This window comes from Haliaeetus albicilla, chromosome W, assembly GCF_947461875.1.
Source record: "Haliaeetus albicilla chromosome W, bHalAlb1.1, whole genome shotgun sequence".
Lineage (NCBI taxonomy): Eukaryota > Metazoa > Chordata > Aves > Accipitriformes > Accipitridae > Haliaeetus > Haliaeetus albicilla.
The window spans coordinates 44,014,714-44,041,478 of NC_091515.1; the positions used below are offsets into that span (position 1 = coordinate 44,014,714).

The following is a 26,765-nucleotide window of genomic DNA, read 5'->3' on the forward strand; positions in this document are numbered from 1 at the left end:
CTGTTTCTCCACAGATAGCTCCCTATACAACTAATGGTTACCATGAGCTGACAGGTTTATGATATTTGACTGCCACCTTCATTATATGGTTTAATCAGAAGTTAAATATCATAAAGGAAATTAATTTGGTTACCCAGTTTGTTTTTATTTTCCAAGAAGTGATTCCATCCCAGATACAGCTATATCTTTGCTTACATTGGCCTCTGTGACGGTCTGACAAATTATAGTCAATGTCTCAAACATTCGTTGAAGGACTTTGGTGAAGAAAACGGCCTCTGTGAAAACGCTGGAGTTTTGTGAACAGGACAATGTGGCCGAAGGAGAGGGCCCCCCGGAGGGTGGGACCGCGCTTCTCCAAAGCCGCAAGTCCTTATCTTAAGTGACCAGGAGAAGGAGCACAGCAGCGCCTGGAGGAGGAGGCCCCACAGAGGATGGGACTGTGCTTCTATCTTAAGCGGTCATGCCAGCAGAAAAAGAGAGGCAACTCTGCAATGAACACCCCCCCCCCCAAAGCTCACTGACCGATTCCAGAGAACCCCGGGAATGGGACTGCGCATGTCGAGACCATCGAACACACTATAAAAGAAGGGAGAACGAGTCCTCGGCGCGCGCCCTCCGGAACTGGATCTCTACGCTGGCTGGACCAACGCTGGACCCAGGACTGGTGAAACCTTTCTCTTCTCTCTCTCTTTCTTTCTTTCTCTCATTCTCTCTCTCTCTCCCTCTTTTCCTTCTCTCTTTTCCACAGTCCCTACACCTCATCCTTTGAAACATAAACCGTTGACCAAGTCTGAGACTAGGAGTGGATCTAGCCGCCCCTGGGCTCCTCTTTGAGAAGGAGTCCAGAAAGCAAGGGGGTCTGCTCTGAACCTCGTGACTCAACGGGAGGGCTCTCCTCCTGATACATTTCATGTTCCTTTTTCCATTTCATTTTTCTATACTTCCCTCCTCTTCTCAAACAGCGGCTTAATGACATGTTGCAAGGTTCATATTAACAAGTTCATGTGTACTTGGACAAAGTTAGCTAGGTTGAATAAATGTTGATTGTTGTTTGAACTCCCCTGGTGTCGTTTCACCTTAATTCTGACAAAGGAAATCCACGAACCTGAGTCGCTCCAACTTTGGGACGCGACAGCCTCGATTTCCAAAGATTACCCTTACAACTAACAGGAACTGAACAAGATCAAAGCAGAGGCCAATAAGTGTGATATTGTGGCAGGAGTTTGCTACAGACAGGGTGAGGAAGCAGACAAAGCCTTCTTTAAGCAACTTGAGGAACTCTACAGATCAGAGATCAAGGGCAGCAAGAGCTTCTACTACCACTTTAATAGTAAAAGACTGAACAAGGAGAAGGTGGGCCTATTGCTGAATGGGATGGGTGATCTAGTGACAGTGGACATAGATGAGGCTGAGGTACTCAGTGCCTTCTTGGCCTCAATCTTCACCAACAAAGTCTCCCAGGCCTCTGTGCTTAGAGACAGGGTTCAAGGAAAACTACCAACAGTGGATGAGGATTGAATCAGGGATTATTTCAGAGAACTTAATCTGTACAAATCCATGGGACCAGATGGGCTGCATCCAAGGGTGCTGAGAGAACTGGCTGGTTTCATAGTGAGGCCGTTCTCTTATCAGCTTTGAAAAGTCATGAAGATCAGGGGAATTCCCTGATGACTAGAGAAGGGCAAATGTTGCATTCATCTTAAAAAAAAAAAAAAAAAAAAAAGCCAAAAGTTCAACCCAGGGAACTTCAGTTCCTGGGAAAATCATAGAGAAAGTCCTCTTGGAACATGTTTTGGGTTTGGCCACATGAAGGAGAAGATGATTGAGAACAGTCAGCATGCATTTACCAAGGGGCTATCATGCCTGACCAACCTAATTGCCTTCTGTGATAAAATGGCAGGATCTGTGGATGAAGGGAGAGCACTGGATGTCATTTACCTCAACTTTAGCAGGGCTTTCAATACTGTATCCCACAATATTCTTGTATCCAAGTTGGGATATTATAGTCGGGATGGGTGGACAACTAGATGGGTTTAAAAACTAGTTGGGTAACTGAGCTCAGAGAGTGGTGGTTAATGGGTTGTACTCTACCGGGATGCCTGTGACAAGTGGGGTACTGCAGGGGTCTATCCTGGGACCTGTCCTGTTTAAAATCTTTATCAAACACCTGGAGGAGGTGATGCATCTTCCTCTTGTCAAGTTTGCAGGAGTTGGGAGGAGGAAATAAATACACTCAAGGGCAGGGCTGCCATTCAGAGAGACCTAGACAGGTTGGAGGAATGGGCTGACAGGAACTTAATTTAATTCAACAAGGACAAATGCCAAGTCCTGCACCTAGGGAAGAAGAACCCCTGGCATCAGTACCATCTGGGGACTGGCTGGGGAGCAGCTCTGCTGAAAAGGACCCAAGGATCTTGGAAAACAGCAAGCTGAATATGAGCCAGAACTGTGCCCTGGCAGCAAAGGTGGTTAGCAGTATCCTGGGCTATATTACCAGGAGCATAGCTAGTAGATTGAGGGAAGCGATTATCCTCCTTTACTTGGTGCTCATTAGATCACATCTAGAATGCTGTGTCAAATTTTGGGCACACCAATACAAGAAAGTAATTGATAAAGTGGATCAAATTCAGCAGAGGGCCACCAAGATGTCAGGGGGCTGGAGTACTTGCACTATGAGGAGAGGCTGAGGGAACTGTGCTTGTTCAGCCTGGAGGAAGGAAGGCTGCAGGGGCACCTAATAGCAGCCCCCCAGTACCTATGAGGAAGCTATCAAGAAGACAGAGCCAGGCTCTTCACAGTGTTGCATAGTGGGAAGATGACACAATGGGCACAAATTGAAACAAGCAAGGTTCACGCTGGCTATAAGGAAACTGTTTTTCACCATGAGGACAGTCAAGCAGTGGAACAGGGGCCCTGAGAAGTTGTGCAGTCTCCAGCCTTGGAGGTTTTCAAGCCCTGACTAGAGAAAACCCTGAACGAGCTGGTCTGAATTCAGTGTTGACCCTGCTTTAAGCAGGAGGTTGGACTAGAGACCTCCAGAAGTCCCTTTCAACCTGAATGGTTCTCTTATTTATTTTTTTCTTCTAGCCTGAGAAGACATTCTCTGTAAAGAAGTGGAACTGCCAAAAGAAAAGACACCTAAACACAGTGTTGAGTTTGGAAGGCAGCCATTGCATTCTCTTGTTTAGCTTTTTCCCGGTGCCTGCATCAGGAACAACACGGAGGGCAACCTGAGTGTGTTTGCGTCCTGAGCAGGATCAGGCTTTCAAGTTCTGCTGTGTAGACTGCCACCAGCTCCTCGGCAGCAGGTACTGCAGAACTCGCTGCCTGCGTGGATGAGAGAAAGTGACCAAGGGATCAGCAGCTAGGATTCCAGGCGGCTTGCAGAAAACTGCCGCGTGCTATTGTTATTCTCCCTACTCCCGTCCAGTCGTCGCCTACTCCGTGGCATGGCGGAACGTCTCTCCTGCGGTTCCCACTGAGGAGCGTGTCCTAAGGCGCCACTCCCAGTCTGGAGCGCGGGGACGAATTGATGCAGCCCGGCTACCGTACACCACCCCCCCCCCGCCGCTTCCGGGTGCTCCCCGCCCCCCTCCGCGCTGCCGTGACAGTCTAGGACGCTCATGCTCCAGACAGCAGCGATCCAGCCAGCCCGGCGCGACCTTCACCACCGGCGGGAATCCTTATGAGACAGGAATGAGGGACGAGAGAGAGAGAGAGGCCGCACAGGGTGGCCCCGCCGCAGTGGAGAGAGATGCGAGCAGCAGCACACCCTCTCCCCAGTGACTCACCTGTTGCGTCTTCCATGCCACCTGAAAACACAATTTGGAGATAAAAGTTGCCACTGCCACCGACCAAACTGGACACTGCATCCACCACCTCACATTCTCGATGACGTAGGAAGTGCAGCACAGAAACCCAACTCACATCACGTGACCAAGAGAAAGAGCAGCTGAGAGGAGTAAGCCCCACCCCGTCTCCCCTTTCCTCAGCTAATCACAGAGCTGCCTGGGTACGGCCTCGCTCCAGAAGGGCTTTGTGGGTGTCACGATACTCCTCATGCTCGGTGAGCTGTGCTTGTGGAAGGATACATATCAGGGTAAAATATGCTGTGCAACAGCAGCTGGGAGAGAGAGGAGTGAGAATATGTGAGAGAAACAACTATGCAGACACCAAGGTCAGGGAAGAAGGAGGGGGAGGAGGTGCTCCAGGTGCTGGAGCCCTTGCAGCCCATGGTGAAGACCATGGTGACACAGGCTGTTCCCCTGCAGCCCATGGAGGTCCACAGTGGAGCAGATATCCACCCTGCAGCCCATGGAGGACCCCACGCTGGAGCAGATGGATGTGCCCTGAAGGAGGCTGTGACCCCGTGGAGAGCCCACGCAGGAGCAGGTTTTCTGGCAGGACCTGTGGCCCCATGGGGGATCCACGCTGGAGCAGCCTGCTCCTGAAGAACTGCACCCCGTAGAAAGGACCCATGCTGGAGCAGTTTGTGAAGAACTGCAGCCCGTGGGAAGGACCCACATTGGAGAAGCTTGTGAAGCACTGTATCCCGTGGGAGGGACCCCACGCTGGAGCAGGGGAAGAGTGCAAGGAGGAAGGAGCCGCAGAGATGAAACGTTATGAACTGACCGCAACCCCCATTCCCCATCACCCTGTGACGCTTGGGGGTGGGATGGGGGGAGGGAGTAGAAGAGCCGGGAGTGAAGCTGAGCCTGGGAAGAAGGGAGGGATGGGGGGAAGGTGTTTTTAGATTTGTTCTTATTTCTCATTATCCTGCTCTGTTACAATTAACGGACAGTAAATGAAATTAATTTCCCCGAGTCTGTTTTGCCTGTGATGGTAATTGGCAAGTAATCTCCTTGTCCTTATCTGTCTCTCTTCTCCAGGCTGAACAGGCCCAGTTCTCAGCCTCTCCCTTGGATGTCATGTTCTCCAGCCCCCAACCAGCTTGGTGGCCCTCTGCTAGACTTGTTCCAGTGTGTCACTATCCTTCTTGTACTGGGGAGCCCAAAACTGGACACAGTACTGCAGATGCAGTCTCACAAGTGCCAAATAAAGGGGAAGGATCACTTCCCTGGACTTGCTGGCTGCAGTTTTGCTAATACAGCTCAAGATGCAGTTGGTCGTCTTTGCTGCAAGGGCACACTGCTGACTCATCGTCAACTTGTCCACCAGGACCCCCAGATCCTTTTCTGTGGAGCTGCTTCCCAGACAGTCGGCCTCTGGCTTGTATTGTTGCATAGGGTCATTTCATTCCAGATGCAGGGCTTCAGATCTGCTTGTGTTGAGCTTCATGAGGTTCCGGTCATCCCACTTCTCCAGCCTGTCCAGGTCCCTCTGAATGGTAGCCCTGACCTCCAGCATACTGACCACTCCCCCCAATTTGGTGTCATCCACAAACTTGCTGAAAGTGCACTCCATCCCATCGTCCAGATCATTAATGAAGGCATTAAATACCAGTATTGGTCCCAGTACTGATCCCTGAGGGACCCCACTAGTTACTGGCCCCCAGCTGGGCTTTGTACCACTGATCACAACTCCTTGAGCTCAGCAGTCCAGCTAATTTTCCATCCACTTATCAAGCCCATATCCCAACAATGTGGAGATAAAAAGACTATAGGAGACTGTGTCAAAGGCCTTGCTAAAGTCAAGGTATAAAACATCCACTGCCTTCTGCTCTTCCACAGCACCAGTCACCTCATTACAGATAGCAATGAGGTTGGTCAAGCATGATTTGCCCTTGTTAAAGCCATGTTGTCTGCTCCCAATCACCCTCTTGTCTTTCATATCTTTAGAAATGGCTTCTAAGAGGATTTGCTCCATACTCTTCCTGGGAAAAGAAGGTAAGCCTGACCAGCATGTAGTTCCCTGGATCCTCCTTATTGAAAATGGGAGTGATGTTTGCCCTGTTCCAGCCATCAGGAACCTCCCCCAATTGCCATAACCTTTCAAAGATGATAGACAGTGGCCTCCCAGTGACATTGGCCAGCTCCTTCAGCACGCTTGGATGCATCCCATCTGGTCCCATGGACTCGTATATGTCCAATTGGCTTAAGTGCTCCCTAACTCTTTCTTCCTGTACTGTGCTACTGTTTCACTCCCCCAATCTGTGCTAGCTGGTTCAGGGACCTGTGAGCAGACCTTACCAGTAAAAACTGAAGCAAAAAAACATTGAGTAACTTGACTTTTATGATGTCCTTGATCACTAGGTCCCCTGCCCCGCTGAGCAATGGGCCCACTGTGAAGAAAAGTACAAACTTAGGTCACTTAATAGGATGAACCTTAACCTAGTTTCAGTGAGCTTTCCAAGAACTCAAGGAGGGAAGACACAAGCATGAAAGCTCAGCTAGTTACGACAACCTTGCCTGATAACAAACCTGTGGAAACCGGTTCTGAGCATGTAGCAGACAAAGGATGAAAAACAGCCTAGACCACTATCTCTGATCACACAGCCATGCGAAGAATTGGGCGACTATAGATAAGCTTAGGACTGTAATTGGGAGATAGCCCACCTGTATATTCTATATAACCTGTGTGTTACTTATGATTAGGGTCCCTCAGAACTAGGCTGGGGCGCTGCATGCACATTGCAGTGTGCTGGTTTTGGCTGGGATAGAGTTAATTTTCTTCATAGTAGCTAGTATGGGGCTATGTTTTGGATTTGTGCTGAAAACAGTGTTGATAATAGAGGGATATTTTTGTTACTGCTGAGCAGTGCTTACACAGAGTCAAGGCCTTTTCTGCTTCTCACACCATTCCACCAGCGAGTAGGCTGGGGGTGCACGAGAAGTTGGGAGGGAACACAGCTGGGACAGCTGACCCCCAACTGCCCAAAGGGATATTCCAGACCATATGACATCATGCTCAGCATATAAAGCTGGGGGAAGAAGAAGGAAGGGGGGACGTTATGGCATTTGTCTTCCCAAGTAACCGTTAGGCGTGATGGAGCCCTGCTTTCCTAGAGATGGCTGAACACCTGCCTGATGATGGGAAGTAGTAAATGAATTCCTTGTTTTGCTTCGCTTGCATGTGTGGCTTTTGCTTTACCTATTAAACTGTCTTTCAGCCCACGAATTTTCTCACTTTTACTCTTCTGATTCTCTCCCCCATCCCACTGTGAGGGAGGTGAGCGAGCGTCTGCATGGTGCTTAGTTGCCGGCTGGGGTTAAACCACAACAAGCGGTAAAGAATTTCCCTTTGTAATTCTATACTTAAGGGTGTCTGCATCTCCTTCCTTGGTCAGCAATAAAGAATCCCACGACAGTTTTGGCACCCCAGAAGGAAATTCGCTGACTCACTTGAATCCACCAGCTGCTATGATCCCCTGAGAGTCAACGGCCTGCTGATGGCAAAAGGTGAGTTCACCTGGGGAACTTGAGTGTAGGGGGTAGCGGTTGAACAGTTCTTTTTTTTGCGGTGAGGAGGTGAGAGTTTATAATAATGGGGACAGGACACAGAATGGTGAAAGGGACACTTTTAGGTGAATTGCTAACAAATTGGTCGAAAATAGATGGAACCCGGGGGTTATCTAAGAAAAGGGCACTGGAACTGTGTCAGGATACGTAGCCCGCATTGACCACCCTTGGAACTGCAAGCCAACGGTGGCCTGAGGTGGGCAGTTTTGATTATGATAGGCTGCATTTTTTGCAGCTCAAATTGAATGAATAGTTCCCAGAGCAAATACATTGTTGGTATGTTTGGAATAATTATGTCTGGCAATGGAAACTTCCCCCTCTGAAAGGAAACCAATCTCGATGTGAGAGTGTGAGGAGGAAGGAGCCTCAGAGATGAAATGTTATAAACTGTCTGCAACCCCCATTCCCCATCACTCTGGGCTGCTCAGGGAGAGGAGGAGGTAGAAAAGCCGGGAGTGAAGCTGAGCCTGGGAAGAAGGGAGGGGTGGGGGGAAGGTGTTTTTAGATTTGTTCTTATTTCTCATTATCCTGCTCTGTTACAACTAATCAACAGTAAATTAATTTCCCCAAGTCAAGTCTGTTTTGTCTGTGACAGTAATTGGTAAGTAATCTCCCTGCCCTTATCTCGACCCATGAGCTTTTCATCATATTTTCTCCCTGTCCTGTTGATGGAGAGTGATAGATCAGCTTGGTGGGCACCTTGCAGCCAGACAAGGTCAACCCACCACAGACATCCCTGGCAAATAGCCAATACTTGGATACATGTCAATATTAACTTTTGGCCTATTAGCTTAAGTTACATTTTACAAAAATATTAGAACACTCTTCTACTGCGCTTAATGATTGTGCTAGAAATAACACAGCTCAAAAAAAGTTCCTATCAAGTCTGAAGTGGATGGTTAAATCCAGATAATAGTCAGTGATAAAAGGACTATTTAAAAATATCCTTCCAATTGTTTGGGGGATTTTTTAATTTTTTTTTAATAAGCAAGCAGGTGGGAGAGGAGAGTGAACCTTAAGGTTTGTGGTTTGGGTCTGTTGGGGTTTTTTTGGCATTTTCAGTAAGTTACATCACTTCAAAACAAGGATCTAGATATATCAACAGCTCTAAGGGTGTACTCAGACTGAACATGAACCAGAATTTCTAGAAATAATTTTAACCACCATTTAACTGATATTTAACTGATTTGCTCCATCCAACCAAAACCTCAATGCATGAATGTGCCACCTTCATTTTGCCTACAATACTAAGCGACAGGCATTACAGGACTTTTAGTTCATGTCCAAGAAATATAGCAAAGCAACAGCTAGTGGCTTTAGTGCCTGACATTCAAGTTTGCACAGTACACTTGCAGTATTTGCTTAGTGTGGTTTTATGCATAGTTCAACATGTACAAGTTTTCTCCTGTGTTGGAGAAGATGAGTTACTACTTGTCTAAGAGTCAGAGGAGATAAACTGCACTGCTGAAGCTGTTCCTGGTTGCAGCAACCCTCCAATAAAAGACAAGAGTTTTCCATGTGGCTCAGAAAGTGTCCAATGTTTTATCACCATCTGAAAAGTACTGAAAATAGATACTCCAACCTGCTGTGAGACCAACTTGCTAGTAAAAAACAACAGTACAGTCTGCTAGCCACAGGAAGCATGAGAGGACACACTTGGCTGTCTGAAGCAACCAAAGCCATCTACTTATGTCTTTGTCTTCTAGATCACTTATCTCCAACCCTATCATGCACCTTAGTCATAGTATCATACTTGAATATTTCAGTCTCTTACCATATGTCTTGTTTTAAACTCCTGCATTTTGATGTGCCTTGCCAGTTAAGGTGTTTCCTGTTATAATTATAACTATATAATTATAACTATATAACTATAACTAGAATGTGAAATAGTCTCACGGACTGTGATGCTGAACACTGGTGCTTGCTAATTCTTTGCCAATGCCTTTATCACTTGAGCTTCAAAGTCAGTACTATAACCTTTATATGAGTCAGTCTCTAGAAAGACCTGACACAAGCTTTTCTAGTCTGTTATATGAAAGCACAATGTTTGTTAGGCATCACCAGAAAACTGGAAATGAAGTCATTAGACCCCATTCTTGAATTTAGGAAGATAGCAAAACATACCTGGATACAAGGAACTAGCTATTCACAAGAGCAGGATATCTTGTTTGATAAGACAGAGGGATATAAAAGAAGAAATCCAGTTGGGTAGTAACACTGATTGTAGAAGGAGAAAAAGCAGGATATTGTCTATTGATTGCCACACAGAACTGGCAATAAAGCCAAAGAAGGGCATAAAAGCATAAGCTGCTACCAATGAGCGTTAATCTGAATTTACAGTTTCCACATTATCAGCCCAGGAAACTGTCCTTTAGGGTTCATGGTATTCTGGTAGTCTTTGCTATTAGCCATCTTCCCCACAAGAGGGGATCCACCTTTAAAAAAGACAACTCAATCACCAGCTTTTCCTGTCTTAGAACAATCCTCTGCTTATGAATGAAATCACAAATGATGTGTGAAGCTAAAGGTCTGTATGTAAGCATCCAAAGGGAAAGAGCAACCACAGACATCTCAGCATGATGCCTGCCTCAATACAGCATTAATTTCTAAATGTAACAGTTCAACTTAATTATTTACTGAAAGCTCAAGAATCTTAACAACTCCTCTCTCAGCCCTCCTTGATTCTGAAGATGCCTTTCCCTACACTTTTAAAACACCACTTGGATGAAACTAGAGACACTTAGTTTAACTCCATATGGGGGGGGTGTCTTTTCCCAGAAAAAATTAGATTATGATAACAAATGTCAGTTGTGCCACCTGCACAGAGACTACATCAGTTTTCAACATGGGTTTTAAGATCCAAACTAGATCCACATAATGGATTGACTCCCTGCCCCATTACAAATATCAGCAGGGTAGACAGACTGCCAACACCCTGCCCCCGACCAACATTGGCAGCAGCATAGGCAGGTTGCTGCTCACATTATCCATGTAAGGTATGATTCTCTCAAATCACTCTGCCATTGGTGGAGCCAAGGGGCGGCACGACTCTCACACGCATTCAAAAGGCATTTGCACAGTTGGCTGCTGCTGCCAAATGACCTGGACACCAAGTGTCCCTGTCAGTCCACCGGAGCCATGGCATCGCTTATGATCCTGTGTTTGCTATTGGTGAGTCACCGTATGGGCGTGTTGTTGCTCATCTTTCCTACTGCCTCAATAAAGCTTTGTTTTAGAACACTTTGTCAGACTCCATTAGTGTTTGGACCACATTACTGGCATCACAAACAGGATAAGAGTCTCTGACAACTACTGGAAGCTTTAGGAAAGGAGCAAGTTTGGAGCTCCCCCCAATGGGAGGAGGATTGGGTCCAAGATAATTGAACAGATCCCCAGGCTATAAGGGATGAATTTGAACTGTGGCGTAAGGCCAGTCATTGCAAACAAGGAAAGGGCAAGGGAGCCTTAATCGGCCTCCTGAGTTGTGCCCTTAACGTTGCCCAAACTGAAGTTACCAGGCTGCACAGCGCCCTCAAACAGGCAGGAGAAGCTAAGCAAGGGGCCAAGAGGAATGAGCATAAGTTAGCCTCCTTGGCTCAGCAGGCTCTTGAGGCCTGGAGAGATCATCCCAGTACAATGGCCCAAGTTAGGGCCACTATCTGCCAGGACGATAAGGATGATAATTGGGACAGGGACATTTTTGGCCTCAGACCAGACCCTGACCCCCTTCCCAACCCTACGGGGAAAGGCTGGGTGGAGTGGCTCAGGAGTCTCTGGCACACTGGGGCAGCTCTAATTTATCTCAGTGAAGGGGACCATGGACATGGGAGCTCTGCACACCCTGGCTGCAGGGGTGGATGCCGTGGCAATGGCTTCTGTGCCCAGTGGTCAGATACAGAGGAATCCTCACCTGGGCAGAGGACAGGGCACCTCCACCAGCCAGACAGAGAGGGATCGTCTCAGGCAGCTCCTGCTGGAAACTGGGTTTACCCCTCCCAACAAATTAATAAATTGCTGAATAATATTTTGTTACAGCTTTTGAATGGCCATCATCAGGTGGCCCACCCACCCCTTGCAGTGCCTCCTGGCATGCCAGTGTTAACCCCTTAGCACCCCTCCAAGGCGCTGCTGTATAACTGGTAGGCAGGTGTCCACTGCCAGATGGAGAGCTTCCTCCTAGCCCTGTTTTCTGGCACACCCTTTTTGTTTACTCCATGTCTTAGCCCCAATTAGAAGTTGTCATGAATGACTGGCTTGCAGTCACCATCGTTGTGGACACTGGGGCCCAAATCTCAATGTTAGATCCACAGACCACCCCTTCAGGCTGTCCTAGAAGTGATTTTGTATTTCAGGAAGTGATAATGTCCATGACAAGCCCAGAGCCACCAACTCAGCCTGGCTACTGGACCCATCTGTGTACTGGTTTTGGCTAGGATAGAGTTAATTTTCTTCTTAGTAGCATGTATAGTGCTATGTTTTGGATTTGTAATGAAAACAGTGTTGATAACACACTGATGTTTTAGCTATTCCTGAACAGTACTTGCACAGCATCAAAGCATCTCACCCTGCTTCTCACACTGCCCCACCAGCAAGTAGGCTGGGGGTGGGGGGCTGTAAGAGACTGTGTTGGACTATGTTTGTCTCAACATTGCTGACCATTTGCTAGCCTCAGCATCCTGTTGCTGTGGGGGAGTACGTGCTGAAGGCCCTGAAGAAACCACCATATCCGCCTGAAGCTAGCAGTCTCTGTGGAAATGGCTGGACTCTTCGGAAAAACTGCGTACTCCTCCCTCGAAAAAGGAACTGAAAGGGATTGAAAATCAGTGCTTGGAACTGGGACTTTGTCATCGTCTGTCTGCTGGAACCTGGAACTTGGACCTCCATCACCTGCACCGAGACCGAGCCAACGGGACGTTGCTGGCTTCGTGGTGGTGGTAACTAGTCTTGCTGCATCTCTTCCGTTCTCTTGCTTAGGCCTGCCTCTTTTTCCTTTCTTCTTCCCTCTGTCCTGTCGCTATTATCAGTTGTTATAGGAAATAAAACTTGTAAGGTTGTACGGCATCTGACCTCGTTTGTGTCTTAATCTCGCTCTTGGGATTGTTTAAGAACCCTCCCCGATATTGGATTGGGACATTTTTTAAATTGGCATCACGGACAGGATCCCCAGAGATGAGAGTGCTGTACTACTTTGTTGTGGAACTTTTGTGTTAATGTGCAGTCTGGTTCCTGGGAGTGAATAGGGGGAATTTGGATACTCATGTGTGGCCCTCTCAGGACGTAACCCCCTCCTTTGAGTTAGTGTGTAACTTTGAAGTGTGCCCTTCTGAGAGCGAGTAGGGGGAATTTGTTGTTGTGACCCTCTCAGGACGCAGACCCCCCCCGCTTTGTGTTAGAGAAAATGGTTTCTCAGAAAACTGTTGATGTTTGTGATTTTGTGCCCTCACGGGTTGAAGGAATAGATAAACTATATGGTCTTTTAGAGGTGCACCGATCTCACCCCTCACTCCAGGGACAAGATTGGGCAAAAAACCACTGGTTTCAACCACAGAGTGTGGTGGATAGGATAAGAATCTTGCAGAAGGAAGCTAAGGTTAAGAAGGGGAAAGGAAAAGCTATAATTTGTGCAGTGTTGGGAGTGAGTCTGGCAGCTGCGGTAGAAGAGAGAAAGCAGAAGTCTTGTCAAACTGATAATGTAATAGAGTCCCTGCAGATGGTAATCAAAAATTTGCAGGAACAATTGAAAGAAAGTAAACAATTGTTGGAGGAGGAAAGGAACCAAAAATGTGATATTAAAAGAGGAATTGAGGAATCAACTTTTGAGAGAGGCGGATACACAGGCGGAGGTAGAAGTGACGCTTGCGGAGAAAGGGATACGGCAAATCTACCCCCAAGGAGATTTGCAGAGGGCAAAAGAAACCGTAGAAAGCCTCCCACATATGTATCCACTGATTAAAACAGAGTATGTGTATGAGGATGATAGCGATGACCATCCTCAGGTTATCACCAAAGAAGTCCCATTTACAGCAACTGAATTAGCAAAGCTGAAAAAAAGATTTTGCAAGAGCTGCAAAGGAATCAGAGACAGAGTATGTGTGGAGAGTGTCTTTGTCAGGAGGGGATGGAATTTTGTTGTCAGAGAAAGAAGCAGAAGGATATTGGGGTCCGGGTGTGTTTCTAACTACTGGCGATCGCCGAGCCCCATGGTCATTGACTCAGAGAGCTGCGTATTGGGCCGGAGGGCTGAACCCCTTGGAGAGGGGAGATCCCCTTGCCATAACTGGTACAGTGGATCAGTTAGTGGAAAGTGTGCAAAAGGCAGCATGTCTCCAGATGATGTATGATCGGGAGCTCAAGCCCCACCAGGGCTCCCCAATGATGATGCCTGTGAACCCAAAGAGGATGACTCCTCTGATATGGGGACTTCCCGACTCTCTGAAACCCATTGGGATTCAATTGCAAGGGAGGATTCAAAACACCCCCAATGGAGAAAGAATTATGGCCACTCTGGAGGGGAAAGTGTCCCCTGATCATCGGCAGTCAGGGAGAAAAGTATGGACATGGGGAGAGATAGCTCAGGAATTGATTAATTTTGGGAGAAAATATGGCCCCGTTGGGGGATTGTCTCAAAGAACTGAAAACAAGATCGTACAACGACTTAGTGGGTGGCAATTACCCCCTGGAAGAGAGAGGCCCCTAACTCGACAGGGACTGTGGCAGCTAGGGCTTCAGAAAGGCATTTCCCGGGACTTGATGGATGGACTCCTGACCCAAAAATTGGAGCAACTTGTGCAGAATTGGTCAGGGCAAAGGGCTGTTTCCAAACCAACCCCTAGTGCTCCACCCTTGATAGACCTTGAGGAGGAGCCAGCTAGGGAGAAGAAGGTGGCGGGAAACTAGACCCTCTGCCCCCCGAAGTTGAGGGGGGAGGCGGAGGATGGATGTTTGTTAGACAACTCACCTGCAATACAAAAGGGGATTTACTGATTACTGTTGCTGTAGGACCAAGGAAAAGACCAGTGACCTTTTTAATTGATACTGGGGCACAAATTACCGCACTAAGGTGGACTGAAGCAGAACAATGTGGAATCTCGATTCCATCTAGAAATCTGATTGTCTTAAATGCCTTGGGAAAAACACAATCAGTGCCTATGACTCCGGTGACACTATGGTTGCCAGGGGAGGAAAACCCTGTCAATACCATGGTGGCCGTAGGATCTTTCCAGATGAATCTTCTAGGTATAGATGTTTTGAAGGGTAGACAGTGGCGTGACACCCAGGGAAACTCATGGTCTTTTGGTGTCCCTCAGATTAGGCAATTGGCCAAAACATCCGGCACAGAGGTGCGTCTATTGCAAGCAGCACCTACCCTCCCCCCTTCCAAACTGACAAATGTTAAACCCTACCCAGTGCCTCTAGGAGCAAGAGAAGGAATTACGCCAGTTCTGGAGGATTTAAAGAAACAAGGGGTTGTAGTTCCCACTCACTCCCCCTTCAACTCTCCAGCATGGCCAGTCCAAAAACCAAACAGCAAATGGAGATTGACAATAGATTACAGGAGGCTCAATGCCAACACAGGTCCACTAACAGCTGCTGTACCAAACATTGCTGAATTGATAGCTGCCATTCAGGAACAATCCCACCCTGTCATGGCAACAACTGATGTTAAGGATATGTTTTTTATGGTCCCTTTACAACCTGAGGACCAGGATCGCTTTGCCTTCACCTGGGAAGGACAACAGTACACCTTTACACGACTGCCTCAAAGATACAAGCACTCCCCCACGCTGGCTCACCATGCTCTAGTGCAAGAGCTGGAAACAATTCCCATAAAAGCAACGGTAAAGATCTATCAATATATAGATGATGTACTCATAGGAGGGAGTCAGGTAGAAGAAGTTAGAGAGACCCAGAACAACATCATCACCCATTTAGAAAGTATAGGGTTAACAATTCCACCTGAGAAGATACAAACCCCTTCAAGTGAGGTAAAATTTTTAGGAATCTGGTGGAAGGGAGGCATGACATGTATCCCACTGGATACCCTTTCCTCTCTTGATCAGATCAAGATGCCAGAGTCAAAGAAAGACTTACAGCATGCACTAGGGTTGCTTGTGTTTTGGAGGAAACATATTCCTGATTTCTCAATTATTGCTAGACCCCTGTATGACTTGTTGCGAAAGAGAGCTCAGTGGGAATGGACTCAGGTCCATGACGAAGCTTTACAGTTGTTGGCATTTGAAGTGAATGCCTATCAGGCCCTTGGTCCCATTCACCCAACAGACCCGGTTCAAATTGAGTGGGGGTTTGCCAAGACTGGACTGTCAATCCATTTGTGGCAAAAGGGTCCAGAGGGGCCTGTTCGGCCCATTGGTTTTTATTCTCGTAGCTTTAAAGATGCTGAAAAAAGGTATACAACTTGGGAAAAAGGTCTATTTGTAGTTAGCTTAGCTCTGAGAGAAGCCGAATGGACCATCTGGCAACAACCTATAGTGCTCAGAGGTCCATTTAAAGTGATCAAAGCAGTTTTGGCAGGAACTCCACCCCCTGAGGGGGTGGCCCAGAGAGCCTCTGTGCAGAAATGGTATGCACAAATAGAACACTATTGTGAAATTTTTTCTGTATTTGAAGGAGCCGTGAAAGTGTTAAATATACAAGATGAGGTAAACCCAGATAGGGAAACACCCAAGCTTTTGTCTGTAATACAAGTAGCTCCTCAGTTTTCTGGACAATTGCAAAATGTCTGGTTTACGGATGCCTTGTCAAAGCGAGAGGGAAAAATTTGGAAATATCGAGCTGTGGCACTTCGAGTAGATACCAAGGAACAGATCATTACCGAAGGGGAAGGTAGTGCACAAGTAGGAGAACTAATTGCTGTGTGGAGCGTTTTCCAACATGAGGCCCAATCTGCTGCTTCTGTCTATATCTATACTGATTCTTATGCTGTGTTTAAAGGTTGCACAGAGTGGCTTCCATTCTGGGAACAAAACGGATGGGAGGTCAATAGAATACCTGTATGGCAAAAGGAAAAATGGCAAGATATTCTTACCATTGCCAGACAAGGGAAATTTGCAGTAGCATGGGTAGCATCTCATCAACAAGATGACGCCCTGGTGAGCCGATGGAACGTCAAAGTGGATGAGCTAGTCTGGCTAGTTCCCCTACAAAGCACCCAGATAGTAGAAAATTGGGAACGATTGTTAGAATGGCTACATGTAAAACGGAAACATTCAGGAGTTAAGGACCTCTATTGTGAGGCACAAGCCCGAGGGTGGCCAGTTACCAGGGAAGAATGTAAAACTTGTGTGTCTTCCTGCGAACAATGCCGCGTCCCTTTGGACAGACACCCACTGGAGGGTGACCCCCTGCATTTAAGAGAGGGAAAAGGCCTATGGGAGGCCTGGCAGATTGATTACATCAGTCCCTTTCGAGGGTCAGAGGGAAAGTACTACATACTGGTAGGTGTGGAGATAGTATCCGGACTAGTGCAAAGCATGTGCTAAGGCAACAGGAGAAAACACAATAAAGGCTCTGAAAGAATGGTTTGGAATTTTCCCCAAACCACAGTCAATCCAATCAGATAACGGCTCACATTTCACAGCCAAAGTGGTCCAGGAATGGGCAGCCCAGGAGGGAATTTCGTGGGTGTTTCATACTCCGTATTACCCACAAGCAAATGGAATTGTGGAAAGAACCAATGGTCTGTTAAAACGCTTCCTCAAACTGCATAAGCCAGGATGGGCTGAGAGAGTGTGGGATGCAGTGACCAGCGTTAATAGTCGCTGGGGAGTAAATGGATGTCCAAAGATCACAGCATTCTGTCCAAAAGCTCCAACAATCATGCCAGCCCCACATGGCCCTGATCACCCCAGCAACCCATCTCATTTCCCAGGACAACCTGTCTTGGTCGAACTTCCCACAGTGGGCACAGTGCCACTGGTGTTGGACACAGCCCTTAACAAATATACCTGGAAGGCAAAAGGTGCCTGTGGAAAAATTCATAAGATTCATACTAGATGGATTGTTCCCTCTTTCTAACCCGAGAAGCGAGTTTGGTTTTTGTTTCATTTTCAGGAAGAAGCAAGCAACCCAGATGTACCCATGGAAGAAGAGGAGCAGACGATGTTATATTTAATTATGTTATGTTGGGGATTTACCTATGAGGGTGAAGGGAAGCCAATTCCCCCACCTCCCCCCAACCCATATGATCCCTTTAAGGATAACGAATTTGTTTTGTTAGCAAAAGCTGTAAGCCAAACCTTTAATGTGAGTCACTGTTGGGTTTGTAGAGGACCTCTAGGCTTGTCAAGCTGGCTGTGGACCTCCACACCCCTCACTCCAGCACAAATAGTAAGCAATTATAGTGAAACTGATAGCACTACCTGGGATGATAGTGAAACATGGCCAATTCAATTTCCTACTGTGAGTAGATATTGTTTAAATTGCACCCAGAAGGGAGGGGATCAATGTCGGAGAAAGCAGGTGTCAATGGACACTCACACATAAATTGGTTAATGAAGATAGAGGTGTTTACATATGGATGTGGCTTGATGAAGCTAGACACAACAAAGGGTTCAAAGGGTTTTGGTTGAAAAAAATGAAACCTTTTTCCTCCGATGGCCTGGACACCATATTTATCATCAAATTTGTGAGTGGAAGAACCACACTGGAGCCTGGTATTGTACCAGCCAGACAAACAAGCCAAGCACCTTTTTTAGCCCTTTGGGAAATGAGAACACAACTTATTTCCAATTCCCAAAGGCTGCAGCTGGACCATTTACTAATGGTGCCAAAGCCAAAAAAGGCCATTATTGGATTTGTGGACATACTGCCTACAAACAACTACCAGCAAATTGGTCAGGGATTTGTTATATAGGGATTATCCGACCTCTGTTTTTCCTTCTTCCAGAGGCGGGTGGTCCTCGATTGGGAGTAAGATTATATGATAATTTAGGGGACAAAAGGATTGCACGTAGCAAGCAATCTGTTGACGTTAAAATAGGTGGAACACAAAAGTGGGGGGAAAATGAGTGGCCTCCCGAAAGAATAATTGAGCATTATGGGCCTGCCACTTGGAATCCCAGCGAACCAATAGCAGGGGCACGAGAACCAATTTACAATTTGAACCGCATAATTCGATTGCAAGCAGTCTTAGAAATTATTATCAATAAAACTGCTAATGCTATAGACCTTTTAACTCAACAATCTCAACAGATGCGCACTGCAATCCTTCAACACCGCATGGTTTTGGGTTACTTACTAGCTGAAGAGGGAGGAGTATGTGGGAAATTAAATGTCTCTAATTGTTTGGAAATAGACGATGTAGGTGAAGTAGTTCTTCAACTGACCACAGATATTAGGAAACTAGCCCGTGTCCCCATTCAAACATGGGACAGCTGGAACGGTGATTTATGGTCTTGGTTACCCGGAGCACCATGGGTAAAACAGCTTCTGTTTTATCTGTTATGTGCATTTGTCGCTTTGATGTTTTTGCCATGTATTATTCCTTGTTTGATTCAATTAATCCAACGTGTTGTATCTAACATGCAATTTGTATCTACTGCCTCGCCTGATGGTGTAAAACAGATTCGTGTCGTTTGCCAATCAAAGCGCGCAACTGTATCAATTATTTAGACACATGTGTTTACTCAGATTAGTAATTTTGTGGCAATTGCTTTGTTAGCTCTCGCTATATTTTCTCTTGTGGTATGTATGTGTTTGTCTTGTAAGTGTATATATTTTGGTTAAATATGTTAGGTTAAAGTATTGTTAATCATCGTTATATAGTGTTGTTGTTCATTCACCTTTGTTTGGATCTGGGATAGAAGTTTCTAGGTCCAGACGACGCATGCACCCTAGGATAAGGGGGTGCAGAAAGTGGTTTTCCCGCCGTGCATGCAGATCCCAACACCAGCAGACCAGGGCAGCCGACCACGTGGACTGTTAGGGCCGTGACCACTTTGTAGTACATTGCCAAAAAAATGACGGAGTACGAGTATGTGTTCACGTTGATTCCAATTTATTATATAGCCTTTGCTTTGATAACGGTTATCTTAATAGTTATTCTAATACTTCTTTTTTGTCCTTGTAAATGTTCACCATGTAAACTGCCATCATGTTTTTCTACTGATTCTTCGCAACCTTAAAATCAATTTATAGTATGTTTTGATATTGTAGAGTTAGTTAAATTTATAATGCTTAGCTGATGTTAAGTAGATGTTGTTAAATATTAGATGTTGTTTAACATACTTAGAAATGTTATAATTAGGATAATTGGTATGATATTGTTGTTTGTTCATGTTGTTGTTTAATGTAGAAATATTGTATTAACATAGAATAAGCCTTGGAAAGCCAAATCATCTTATTTTAACCTTTGGTTTTTCTTTTGCCACGTTATGTTAAGTCATTTTGATAGAAAGTTGTTAACTTGATTAAATCGTTGTAGTATGCGCTTTTTTCCCTCTTTCTCTTTCTATACCCTCATCTTTCACGCCACCATGAGGACAGCAATGTCGAGCCACGGGGTGGTGTAAGAGACTGTGTTGGACTATGTTTGTCTCAACATTGCTGACCATTTGCTAGCCTCAGCATCCTGTTGCTGTGGGGGAGTACGTGCTGAAGGCCCTGAAGAAACCACCATATCCGCCTGAAGCTAGCAGTCTCTGTGGAAATGGCTGGACTCTTTGGAAAAACTGCGTACTCCTCCCTCGAAAAAGGAACTGAAAGGAACTGCAAGGGATTGAAAATCAGTGCTTGGAACTGGGACTTTGTCATCGTCTGTCTGCTGGAACCTGGAACTTGGACCTCCATCACCTGCACCGAGACCGAGCCAACGGGACGTTGCTGGCTTCGTGGTGGTGGTAACTAGTCTTGCTGCATCTCTTCCGTTCTCTTGCTTAGGCCTGCCTCTTTTTCCTTTCTTCTTCCCTCTGTCCTGTCGCTATTATCAGTTGTTATAGGAAATAAAACTTGTAAGGTTGTACGGCATCTGACCTCGTTTGTGTCTTAATCTTGCTCTTGGGATCGTTTAAGAACCCTCCCCAATATTGGAAGGGGCTCACCTTCAGTGTTATGGCATTTGTCTTCTCAAGTAACCATTACGCATGATGAAGCCTGCTTTTCCTGGAGATGGCTAAACACCTGCCTGCCAATGGGAAGTAGTGAATGAATTCCTTATTTTGCTTACACACACAGCTTTTGCTTTACCTATTAAGCTGTCTTTCTCTCAAACCATGAGTTTTCTCACTTTTACCCTTCCGATTCTCTCCCCCATCCCGCTGGGTAGGGGAGTGAGCAAGCAGCTGTGCAGTGCTTAGCTGCCTACAGGGGTTAAACCACAACAACCTGGAAAAATCCTCCTGCTACACTGCATCTGTTTTACTTGTACTACTGTTAGTTATTCTGTGCAAGAACCAATTTTAAATATGCTGTTCTTAGGGACAGTCCACCAGGGCCTTGCTGGTTGGGTTTTTAACTTGTTAATTCACACATCTCAGGCACTGGCAAATGTTAGAAAGGGAACTTATTGTGGGATTTGTACACAACATCCTGCATCTAGCCACCAAGGATTTCTTGTGGTGGGAATGCTAGTACTGGTGGCATTGTGGGTCCATACACCTAAAACTTTTGTCAGATGTTACTCTATTCAGGCTAATCTCTCAACCACTGACTACCCACTGCCACCTTGGTGAAGAACAGATCAGAATTCTACATCCACCAGAACTTTACAGGCTATGATCCGTCCTGTGATCAGCTACAAACCATGTGGCGGGGTCCATCCTACACCATGCAAACCTAGCATGCCAATATTGACAATTGCCTGAAAGACACCACTTGTTGCAGTAACCCTAGCACAATAGGTGCCCCCGGCCTATACTGGCTGTGCAGCAATCATGCCGGGAAAAAAAACCTCACACAGAGGTGGGAGGGGACCTGCACACTTGGACAAATAGTGCCTGGGATGCATGTTGAAGAAAACCTTGACGCAACCCATGCTGTCCTGGTTTTGGCTGGGAGAGAGTTAATTTTCTTTCTAGTAGCTGGTATAGTGCTATATTTTGGATTTAGTATGAGAATAATGTTGCTAAGTAGTGTTTATACTAAGTCAAGGATTTTTCAGCTTCTCATGCCCAGCCAGCAAGAAAGCTGGAGGGGCACAAGAAGTTGGGAGGGGACACAGCCAGGGCAGCTGACCCAAATTGGCCAAAAGGATATTCCATACCATGTGATGTCATGCCCAGTATATAAACTGGGGGGCAGTTGGCCGGGGGGGGCAGATCACTGCTTGGAAACTAACTGGACATCGGTCGGTGAGTGGTGAGCAATTGCATTGTGCATCACTTGTTTTGTATATTACAATTCTTTTATTATTATTATTGTAATTTTATTATTGTTATTATCATTATTGTTTTCTTCCTTTCTGTCTTATTAAACTGTTCTTATCTCAACCCATGAGTTTTACTTTTTTTTTTCCCCCCAACTCTCTCCTCCATCCCACTGGGTGGGGGGGGAGTGAGCGAGCAGCTGCATGGTGCTTAGTTGCTGGCTGGGGTTAAACCATGACACATGCCCACAGTTGCCCTGATGCCCTGCAACACCAGCGTAGATCAGCCCTTTGGTAGAGCAAAGACCTGGATTTCAACAATTTGCTCAGGTCCTCTTTTCTCAGCTAGGGATCTCTGAGCTGGAGAAAGGAACTGTCAATCTCTCTGCTACTCTGGAAAAATACAGAAAACATAACAATCGATGCCATCCAAGTGCTGCAGCAAGAAGTCACTCAAGTATCACAGACTACCATTCAAAACCATCTAGCCTTAGACCACTTGCTGGCTGCACGAGGTGGCATTTGCATGTTAGTAAATACTACCTGCTGTGTCTATGTCAACCAAGATCAATGCATTGAGACTGACCTTAAGAAAATCCAGGCACAATTAAAGCCCTTGTATCAGGTGACAATTGAAAGTACTCACTGGGGAATTGGCAAATTGTGATCATGGCTTACCTCTTGGTTCCCAGATCTCAGGGTAGTTGTCAAAAGATTTTGGCTGTACCTTTTGTAATTAACTTGTTTATTGTCATTGTTTATGTTTTGTTTCATATCACTGGATAGGGTTGTCGACTGTGCTGTCAAGTATTTTCCCAGTCGAGGTCGAGCCACTCCCTGACCCAGGTTGGGGGCCACTAGGTATAAGCGGATACTAACCCTGAATCATAATCTCTTGGAGCCTCTCTCATAGCAATTGCGAAGATACATAGTAATCACCTCCCAGTTACCTACGCAACTGATACTTGATAGAAGTAATTCTATGGTACCCATCTGGTGATGCACCAGCTTTTGACCTCTGACTATTGTCCTCGGTTCAGCTGGGATAGAGTTAATTTTTACAGGAACCTGGGAGGTGGGGGGCATAGCCAGGGCAGCTGACCTGAACTAGCCAAGGAGCTATTCCATACCATGTGACATCATGCTCAGTATATAAATGGGGAGCGGGCTGAGGAGGCGCTCTCTCTCTTGGCTTTCAGTGGGGGAAGTGGCAGACCATCGGGTTCTGGGTGGTGAGCAGTTGCACTGTGCATCACTCTTTTTGTATACTCGTTCATTAGTACCGTTGTTGTTGTTGTAATTTTTTTGTGTTGTCCCAGTAAACTGCCTTTATCTCAACCCTCGAGGTTCCAGTTTTTTTCCTTTCCTCTCCTCCGTCTCCTCCCTATCCCACCGGAGGGGGGCGGGAGGAGTGAGCGAGCAGCTGCGTGGTCCTTTGTTACCGGCTGGGCTGAAACCACGACAGTCCTTTTTGGCGCCCAACGTGGGGCCCGAAGGGTTGAGATAACGACAGATCTGGCCAGAGTGTGTTGAAACAAATTTGTCATACGCATTTCTTATACTAGATAAATAGATGTTAGTCACAATGTTGATTCATTTGTTTACATGGTGGCATTTTGTAAGTTCTTATATGCTCTATGTATTGCCTGTAGTTACATTTCTCACCTCTGGGAGAGTGATTGGGATTATCATTTTGCTGTACTGGGCAATGTCGACTTGTGAAATGATTACATCACTGGTCATGAGGTTAAGTTGGTATCTGTATGAGGCAGTGATATCATTTCCATACTTCGGACATCTTCTATTGGATTTTATTGGTAATTACACCCAATCTATGGGGAAGTTAGGGGGGGATACTTCCCCTCGTCCGTTCGGCTCCCTTCTCTCCTTCCGACTAATTACAACAGTTTTCGAGAATTTTGAATATCCTTGGGATGCGCAAGCCAGTGTGCTGTTAGTGCTATGCCTCCTGACTATGTTTCAGGTCATGTTTAGGGCTACAAAAAGGCTTTTTAAGAGTACCACCCAGAGATCTGCCCCAAAGCTGGATATTCATGGGTGGCACGGCATGTGGGAGGATATGGGCAGGTATCTAGAGAACTTCTCACCTCCAGTGGCTTGGAAGTTCACTCCCAAACAACTACAGAAACCTCATGAAGTGTTAGAATATTTGAAAGAAAAATACTGTGGCTATCCCAGAGACACACAACTCACTACACTGTGCTGGGCCCTGGCCAGTATCTACCAAACACTGCAGCACCCTCAGGGGGAAAAGGGGGAAAAGATGGAAAACAGAGCAACAGGCACCATGGCTACCCCAACCCCAACAACAGACACCGTGGCTACCCCAACTCTGACAACAGGCACTGTGGCTACCCAAACCCCGACAACAGGTACCGTGGCTACCCCTACCCCGGTGACAGATACTGCAGCTAAACCAGAGAACCAACCTGTGCCAGTATCAGTCACCCCTGTACAGAAAAAGAAACACACAAAGAAATCAGTTCGCTTAGTGAGGGATGAAGATGAACCAGGGTCATCGCGAGAACAGGAGGAAGAGGCAGAACCTGAAATAATTACCCGATCTCTATCCCTGAGTGAGTTGCACGACATGCAAAAAGATTTTAGCCGCCACCCAGGTGAACACATTGTTACCTGGCTGCTCCGGTGCTGGGATAATGGGGCCAGTAGTGTGGAATTAGAGGGTGGGGAAGCCAAGCAGTTGGGATCTCTGTCTAGGGAAGGGGGCATCGACAAGGCGATTGGGAGAAAAACACAAGTCCTCAGCCTCTGGAGGCGACTTCTGTCAGGTGTAAAGGAAAGATACCCCTTCAAGGATGAAGTTACATGTCACCAAGGCAAGTGGACCACCATGGCGAGAGGTATCCAGTACCTGAGGGAATTAGCCGTGCTGGAGGTGATTTATAATGATCCAGAAAATGCGCAGTCACCCACAGATCCAGGTGAAGTCCAATGCACACAACCGATGTGGCGGAAGTTTCTACGAAGTGCACCACCAACCTATGCCAACTCATTGGCAGCAATGTCCTGGAAAGAAGGCTATGGACAAACGGTGGATGAATTGGCTGTCCAACTCCGGCAATACGAAGGAAGTCTCTCTTCCTCCCTACGGGCCTGTGTCTCGGCTGTAGAGGAATTGTCATGGGAGTTCCAGCAATTCAAAGTGGATATGTCCTCCTCCTCACCTGTACAGGCCCACATCGCAGTTATTGGGAGTAAGCGTTCCTCTGCCCAAGAGAGAGGAGAGAGAAAGTACACACGGTGGGCTAACTGTGGTTTTACCTGCGTGACCATGGAGAGGACATGAGGAAGTGGGATGGAAAACCTACCTCAGTCTTGGATGCACGGGTACGGGAGTTGCGAGAAAAGCAACCAGAAAAGAGGATTCTTCTTGGAAAACTGCTGCTCCAGTTTCCCGTGAGCAGTCCCCCGGACGCAGTAGATGGGCTGACCTTATTTCTGATCCTCTTGAAGGGACTTCTGATTCACGTGTGCAAAAAGTGAGTGACGGATATTCTAACCAGGATTAGAGGGGCCCTGCCTCCAGCCAGGTGGAGAAGAGGGACAACCGAGTCTACTGGACAGTGTGGATTCGATGGCCCGGCACATCAGACCCACAGGAATATAAGGCTCTAGTAGACACTGGTGCACAATGTACCGTAATGCCATCAAGTTATAAAGGGGCAGAACCCATCTGTATCTCTGGTGTGACAGGGGGATCCCAAGAGCTAACCGTATTGGAAGCTGAAATGAGTCTAACCGGGAATGAGTGGCATAAACACCCCATTGCAACTGGCCCAGAGGCCCCGTGCATCCTTGGTATAGATTATCTCAGGAGGGGGTATTTCAAGGACCCAAAAGGGTACCGTTGGGCCTTTGGTATAGCTGCCTTGGAGACGGAGGAGATTCAACAGCTGTCTACCCTGCCTGGTCTCTCTCAAGACCCTTCGATTGTGGGGTTGCTGAAGGTTGAAGAACAACAGGTGCCAATTGCTACCACAATGGTGCACCGGCGGCAATATCGCACCAACCGAGACTCCCTGATCCCCATCCACAGGTTGATTTGCCAATTGGAGAGCCAAGGAGTGGTCAGTAAGACTCACTCACCCTTTAATAGTCCCATATGGCCCGTGCAGAAATCTAATGGGGAATGGAGACTAACAGTAGATTATCGTGGGCTAAATGAAGTCACGCCACCACTGAGTGCTGCTGTGCCAGATATGTTAGAGCTTCAATATGAACTGGAATCAAAGGCAGCCAAGTGGTATGCCACAATTGACATTGCTAATGCGTTTTTCTCCATTCCTTTGGCAGTGGAGTGCAGGCCACATTTGCTTTCACTTGGAGGGGCGTCCAGTACACCTGGAATCGACTGCCCCAGGGGTGGAAACACAGCCCCACTATTTGCCATGGACTGATCCAGGCTGCACTAGAAAAAGGTGAAGCTCCAGAGCACCTGCAATACATTGATGACATCATCGTATGGGGCAACACAGCAGAAGAAGTTTTTGAGAAAGGGAAGAAAATAATCCAAATCCTTTTGAAGGCTGGTTTTGCCATAAAAGAAAGTAAGGTCAAGGGGCCTGCACAGGAGATCCAGTTCTTAGGAGTAAAATGGCAAGACGGGCGTCGTCAGATCCCTGCGGACGTGATCAACAAAATAGCAGCTATGTCCTCACCGACTAATAAAAAGGAAACACAGGCCTTCTTAGGTGTTGTGGGCTTTTGGAGAATGCATATTCCAAATTACAGTCAAATTGTAAGTCCTCTCTACCAAGTTACCCGGAAGAAGAACAATTTTAAATGGGTGCCTGAGCAACGACAAGCCTTTGAACAAATTAAACGGGAGATTGTTCATGCCGTAGCTCTTGGACCAGTCCGGGCAGGACCAGATGTTAAAAATGTGCTGTACACTGCAGCTGGGGAGAATGGCCCTACCTGGAGCCTCTGGCAGAAAGCACCTGGGGAGACCCGAGGCCGACCCCTGGGGTTTTGGAGTCGGGGAT

At 46.7% G+C, this 26,765-nt stretch overlaps 2 protein-coding genes and 2 long non-coding RNA genes across 5 annotated transcripts in view; 3 read left to right on the forward strand and 1 right to left on the reverse strand.

Moving 5' to 3' along the window:
* LOC138683553 (uncharacterized) overlaps positions 1 to 26,765 on the forward strand; it is a 309,062-nt gene that overhangs the window by 131,054 nt on the left and 151,243 nt on the right. The window lies entirely within an intron of this gene.
* LOC104324998 (zinc finger and BTB domain-containing protein 5) overlaps positions 1 to 26,765 on the reverse strand; it is a 44,507-nt gene that overhangs the window by 12,001 nt on the left and 5,741 nt on the right. Inside the window, exon 1 of one of the 2 annotated variants that reach the window (XM_069775532.1) lies at positions 3,792 to 3,933. The exons of the other annotated variant lie outside the window; for it this stretch is intronic. The gene's annotated coding sequence lies outside the window, so the exon portion shown is untranslated. Of the gene's footprint in view, positions 1 to 3,791; positions 3,934 to 26,765 lie in introns of those variants that run through there. 2 annotated transcript variants of the gene reach the window in all.
* Positions 10,456 to 12,479, forward strand: LOC138683292 (uncharacterized). Its single transcript, XR_011322885.1, has 2 exons — positions 10,456 to 10,589; positions 12,085 to 12,479. It is a non-coding gene; the product is annotated as an uncharacterized lncRNA (long non-coding RNA).
* Positions 12,791 to 14,345, forward strand: LOC138683455 (uncharacterized). Its single transcript, XM_069775225.1, is given in 3 exon segments — positions 12,791 to 13,194; positions 13,196 to 13,462; positions 13,464 to 14,345. Coding segments are annotated over 3 exon segments (1,497 nt in total). The 5' UTR covers positions 12,791 to 12,816; the 3' UTR covers positions 14,316 to 14,345.